We start from the raw sequence: 6,420 nt of genomic DNA on the forward strand, positions 1-6,420 counted from the left end.
GGCAAGAGAATGCTACCTGTCTGGACATCGTTCTTGACCAATGGGAGGGCACATGGAGCATCTTCAGCATGGGGCAGTGTGGTCTTTTTGCACTTGCTGTGTGTTGGTGTAAGTGCACACGGTCAAGCAGCTTTTTTTCTTAGTTGAGGGGATTATTTAAGTTCTGGATATTTATTAAACGGTACATCTTGTTGTAACCAAAGTGGTGAATCGAGAAATTGTAACATTATTTTGATTGCCTTTGTCTTATGCCCAAATGCTCCTTGTGTAGGTGTAGAAAAGGGATTTCAGAATTTCACCCAAGTTTTTTCACCCATTAGATTTTAGTACATTATCTTATAGGGGTCTTGTGGGGTCCATTCTTTAGCTCCCATACATCAGTCTAGACTCTAGAAGAGTCCTATTAGATTTAGTCTCTGTTATGATTTTTTTAGCAATTTAGCAAATTAAGAGTCTTAATTGCATTCTCTAGGTTAATTTACTTATTTTAGGAAAGTAGATGTTAGGAGGATTTTTTGTACTCCATAATTACATTAAAACCCCCCAGTCAATAGTTAATGAAGATTTTTTTAATAAAAATTGAGAGTTGTGAGAACCCTTCTCTCCTGGCTCCCCTTTTCTTCTGAAGCTAGTGTTCATATTATTATATCTGGGTATTTTTCATGGGTACTTATCAGAGTCCTAGTTCAGCACCTATCTCTTCTCTTATTTCTCTTATTTTCTCCATAGAACCTGTAAGCCTTTTGAACCCTGATCTATCAGGAAAATAACTCAGACATGAGCAGCCAATCTGATCTTTGAATCTCAATTTGGAATCTAGATTGGCTGTCTGCATCAGTTTCTCTCTGTTTATCTCATTGTAGAAGTACTCTATATGTTTATAAATTGGAAAATTTTGTTGGCCATTCCTTCTCCACCTGCTCTGGATATTTGACATTTCAAAAAGATTTTTTGTAATTATAAAGCAGCCCAAGTAGAATGTAAGTTCTTAGTTCTTGATGGGTTTTTTTGCATGTTGAGAGTGTGTGCTCTGTTTCTCTGGGTTGGGGTAAGGCAGATTATGTCTTCCTTGTACTTTTCTTTATTATTATAATTATTTCAATAAAGTTTTAGGGGCTTCCCCGGTCCCAGATAATACCAGGGTTAAAAAAAAAAAAAAAAGAGTATTTCTAATAAGATCCTAGTAAATGAAGGATAGTTTATATCAGAACTTCTTGAGCTGCAATCTGGATAATATAAATACTCAAAATCATTGTGTGCTTAGTGAATAATTCAGAAGGCTCTGACGATGATGATCTGATGTTCTTTTCCACTTTCTTTTATGATAATTTGAATATACATCGGACAGTAGAATGTGCATACTGGTTATGAACCAACTGCTGCCGAATTTACAGTGTATATGGCCTACAAGCGTGGAAAATACATTTGATCTCTATAACTTAGGTGAAATTTTGATTGGCATCCCATGGCGAGGGAATGGGAGGGGATCCATGGTGATGGTCTCATCCGGATGAATTAGTGACCAATCGTAACGAGTTACAAAGAAATGCAAGAAGATGAGTATATTTAACTTAGCCAGTTGATAGCCTGCACACATCCTGGGTCCCCCTCCGAATGGCATGTAAGCATATGGTGGCATAGCCTCTTTAAACCTACTTGGATTGAAACTGAGAGGATCTGGGAAGTAATCTTTATCATAATGGGTACCGTAAGCTGTCCACAGCACCTGTAAATCCACAGCACATTTAAATGAATGTTTACAGTGGATGATTTCGTTTTATCTGCCTAGCCCAGTTCATTTTAAGGTTTAGATTTTTTTTTTGGGGGGGGGGGGGCCCCCCCCCCCCCCCTCCAAGATAAGGAGTTTACTAGGACAAGTGAAGATAAAGTTTGTAGCAGTACCTTCCATCCTTTGGGGATGGTGAATCCTTCATATTCAATGTCGACAATTGCTTTCCTGAAAGAGCCAAAGATTGGTGGAAACATTCGCAGACTTTCACGAGCAACTTGCCATGTATAATTCATCTTCTTTGTGTCTTCCAGTGTTAAGGTTTCTCCTGCGTTCTTACTTTCCATTATTTTTACATGTTCTGCAGAAGATGGAAAAATCCAATTAGGAAGTCTTTACTTAACCATTAACTTGAAAGGTCTTGCACCCTAGCTACAGGTTTGTTTGACAGTACTGTTGCTTCCAAGTTGCCTAACATATAGTCATTAAACATAAAAAGGGAAAAAAAGAGATATGCATATTAAGATATATATACCTTGGAGAAGGAGATCGTAGCAGTTAGGATGGTGAGCCAACATCCTACACGTCATTGCAATTGCAAAAGAAGTAGTGTCATGAGAGGCAAAGACTAGCAAAACCATGTTGTCAATGACCTCCACCTCACTAAACTCTCCTCTTATCAACCCCTTGACCAGCCTAGTTAGTAAAGTCCCTTCCTCCTTTTCTTCCAATCCATTTTCCATCTCTTCCCTCTTTTTTCTAACCACATTAAGCAACATCTCTACAATCTCCAACCTTGCTCTCTTTGCTCTCCAAAATGATGTCCCTGGTAGATCAACAAGTGGTTTAAACACCCCTTCCAATACTCTCTCAAAAATGTCTAGCATCCCTGGCTCAACTTTAATACCTAGCAAGCACTCCATCACAATTGAGAATGTCAGCATCTTTGCTGATTGAAAAAGGATTATTCTGTCTTGTCCTTGCCAATGTCTTTTGAGGTGATCCTCCACTGTTTTGCACATCTTTGGGACTAGATGCTCAAGACTCGAAGGGCCAAGGACCTCAGTGATGACACCACGAATGCACCGATGTCTCTCGCCTGTCCGCTCCATGATGGATTCTTTGCCCATAAGTTGCACTGATGTAGATGGCCATGCACTCACCACTAGCTTGAATTCATTGGAGAGGAAGAACCGGTTAGCCCCAACACCACTCACCACCACCGTCGGCGATCCCATTAACATTGTCTTGAAAACATTACCATGTTTTGCAATTCGAGGTTGAATGAAATCCTCAAATAATCGATTCTTAAGCTGTGCTTTGTAGAATGCAGGTGTCTCTCCTAGCCAAGGGAGAACCATATTTCCTGGTGGGAGTTTTTTGCTGTTGTCATTGAGTTTCTTGTGTAACAAGAATATGATAGAGAACAGTATAACCAAAAGAGAGAGCACAAAGTCAAAGAAAAAACCCATCTCTACAGCCATGAAATGAGGAATGAAGAGAGGTGGGGGCTTCCATTACTTGAATTTCTTGGTCCTTATATGTTGGAAATTAAGCATTATTATAGATCAAGATGAAATTCTAACAACATTGAATGATTGGATTGTCTTAGTATGTTGACTTTTTATGATGGAGATTAAAAAAAGGGTCGCATGGAAAAATAGGAGCACATGGAATCTCTGTAAAAAAATGATAAAATATTATGTCCAATATAATTTAATGGAGGAATTCATTTTAGGATTTTAATTATAAACCCCTTGCTTCAAATCTCTTAAATTTCTTAATTTTTAAATGTTGTAACGTGTATGTTACATCACTAGGCCTCAGGGGGTATGTTTAATAATCCCCATCCATTGCGGGTCAAATGCAAACTTACCTCCTAATATATATATATATATATATATATCCCTTAAAAGAGGATTGATATAAGGCATGCATATAATTTAACTATATTGGCCGCCCCCTTGTTTAATGATGTCATTTTCATCCATAATCACATAAAAACACAACCAGAGACACGCATAGAGAGACAGGGTTGCTGTCAATTGAGGAGGAAAGCTATCAATATAAGTATTAGCAAGAGATCATTCAATACAACAACTAAATTTCATCTCAACTATTTAGGGTTTGATACATAAATGCTTGCCCTCCAATCAGCTCTATTTTATATCGTACTTCATACAAGGTCTAAACACACACAATGGGTGGCTGTCAATCTATATAGAAATATGGGGGAGGGTTCCTTTCAACACCCATGTACAGTTTCAGGCTTTGGAGGGGGTGGGTGGGTATCATAGGAAACCAGTCATATGGGGGACATGTAGGGCATTTTATGGGAGGGATGCCGATGTGCAATTTAGGCTTTGAGCTGGCGTTGTGGGGGAACTTAAACCATAAAAATATTATGGCCATCAGAACCGGAGTAACATAGAGGGTTTGTTTGTGGTATTGTGGTTGGATCTGATTCACAACTGGGGTCCTAATAAAATTATGTGCAGGCAAGCCAAAGCATCACTATCAGAAATGATGGTTCAACCAAGCTTGAGTGATAATTAAGAAAGTTTTCCTGGTTCTTATGCAAACTCACTTAATTATTAAGATATTGATCAGCTGCCATGATCATTATCTTGGTCTTTTTTTTGGGTAATGTAAAAAGGGTGCTCCATGGTAGTGATCATAGTCCCCAGGACAAGCCCCCATACGACAAGCAACGTTTCTGTAGAATCAATGAGTGATAGTAAGCATGCCAAGACTCGAACCCACAACCAGCCGAGTTGAACGATGATGAATTGAGGATATTTTCACTACTAGGCTACCAACTCCATTGGTTCAGTCAAGCTTGTCTTTTTGGAGACTGCGGATGCCACATAATGATATATATTATTGTGCAACTAGCTAGCTAGCTGATAAGTTTCGAGGCTATAAACAGCTTCAAGCCTTAAATTCTGAATAAGGGTCTTGATACTTGAGCCTCCAACCCCCAAAACATGCGTCCAAACAAAGGATAGAGCATTACTTTCAGCCACTATCCATCTTAATCATAATCTTCCTGAAACCCTACTCCATAGGATAAGCTGGCAGAAATCCTTATAATTATCCTTCTAGATATGATTGCTGCAGTTATAAGGATTGGTTTTCTAGAAACCCATTCTAATTGGGAGGTAAGGTTAGTGTCATTCCACATCAAGAACTATTATTAATTGGTCCCCACTCTCTCTAAAGCAGGAGTTTTTTAGGGAAGACCCTAAAACAAGTTTAAGAGTGCAAATTTAAGTATTAATTTTAGGTCTCCACATTGGCTTACTCATATTGGATCCTTCATTTACGGGTAGAGAGTTGAAATAAGAATTTATGATGAAGGAAGCAGATGCAATGAGGAGAGGATATCCAGTCAAGACTCAAGAGCGGGATTATGATTCCCATCGCCAGATTTGGTTAAGATGGCTAAACATACCTACCACATGCATGGATGATTAGGTATGGACCCTGGACTCATTATTTCACTTATCTTTCTTAATATAGAAATTAAATAGCTTCTAACTAGTCTTATGACCCCATGTTCTCTGATATTAAGATATTTCTTTAGGAACCCTAAAGGGGTAGTAGAGTTGGCAAGGTATCTTCGCCTCAGGAAACATGTGGTTTTGAGTTCAATTTTTCTTACCTCCTTAGGTCTCGTATTTAATGCTCTTTACTACTTTTGATGAAAGTAGAATGGTTTTCATCCAATCCCAGAATAACTTGATCCATGCGGTTGTAGGGTCAATATGGGCTTACTGGATTAGTTAGGCTGAAAGACTTGAATACCTATTGTTATCCAAAAAAAAAAAAAAAAAAGAAAAGAAAATCTTTAGGTTCACCATTGTATTGAGCTCAGCTCCTGTGGCCTTTGCGCACTTTATGCTAGATATCCCATTTATGCATAAGAAAATAATAAGAAGAGAGAGAGAGAGTGAGAACTTTATATCATGCATTCCATATTCATTAAGAAACTATTCAGTATCTTCTTCATGGTTATATTTGATTTTATTCTCTCTCTCTCTCTCTCTCTCTCTCTCTCTCTCTTTCTCTCTCTATATTTTTCAATATTTTATTGTTCAGAGAATGGATCTGGGAGTATAATTAAGGATAATAAAGGATTGAAAATATGACTCCTTATCCTTTTTAGTTTCCTTGTAGGAGTAGATATATGATACAGCTGAACCTGGTTCATTGAGTTCCAACCTCAGTAGTAGGTGGGGTTGGCTTCATGCATAGTTCCTGTTACTTCATGATTGGACTCAAAGTAACAAATCTGTATTAGGATTCATGCTAACAGGTTTGGAGAAGGGCAGTTATTTAGGATTTAATGAGTTGACTTGGAACTTCAATGATATGAAGTCAAGCACCAATATTAGGCAAGTTGAGCAACTATGAGTCATTCGAATTGATTCTGCTTATAGAATTATTTTTTGAGGCCTTAATTAACAGTGTAACAAACTTAATAGTTTTTTTCCCTTGAAACTAAATTATCAGGGAGCATGAAGACTTGCCACATCATCATAGAGTTTACAAACCCTTATAGGGTTTTAAAATGCCTTTTCAATTTCCTTCCGTGTCCATCTAAAATCCCATGGCTTATGGAAAGCTTGGTCTTTAACTTTAGGCAAGAGATTACTATCTGATCATGTAGTTCCTGACCAGCGTGATGA

General features: G+C 38.0%; 1 protein-coding gene across 1 annotated transcript; it reads right to left on the reverse strand.

Moving 5' to 3' along the window:
- Nucleotides 1–1,302: 1,302 nt before the first annotated feature.
- LOC122064173 (taxadiene 5-alpha hydroxylase) lies at nucleotides 1,303–3,237 on the reverse strand. The gene is made up of 3 exons (XM_042627883.1): nucleotides 2,265–3,237; nucleotides 1,903–2,090; nucleotides 1,303–1,726 (listed from the first exon to the last, which is right to left on the reverse strand). Exons 1-3 carry the CDS (start codon nucleotides 3,211–3,213, stop codon nucleotides 1,433–1,435), a joined length of 1,431 nt encoding a protein of 476 aa, XP_042483817.1. The 5' UTR covers nucleotides 3,214–3,237; the 3' UTR covers nucleotides 1,303–1,432.
- Between the last annotated feature and the right edge of the window lie 3,183 nt (nucleotides 3,238–6,420).

This window comes from Macadamia integrifolia, unplaced genomic scaffold (genome assembly GCF_013358625.1).
Source record: "Macadamia integrifolia cultivar HAES 741 unplaced genomic scaffold, SCU_Mint_v3 scaffold155, whole genome shotgun sequence".
Classification (NCBI taxonomy): domain Eukaryota; kingdom Viridiplantae; phylum Streptophyta; class Magnoliopsida; order Proteales; family Proteaceae; genus Macadamia; species Macadamia integrifolia.

Coding starts and splice junctions, on each gene's coding strand:
- LOC122064173 (XM_042627883.1), bottom strand. CDS start 3,213: ATGGCTGTAGAGATGGGTTTTTTCTTTGACTTTGTGCTCTCTCTTTTG. Junction 2,091..2,264: donor CTACGATCTCCTTCTCCAAG/GTATATATATCT, acceptor CATCTTCTGCAG/AACATGTAAAAATAATGGAA. Junction 1,727..1,902: donor CCATCCCCAAAGGATGGAAG/GTACTGCTACAA, acceptor GTGGATTTACAG/GTGCTGTGGACAGCTTACGG.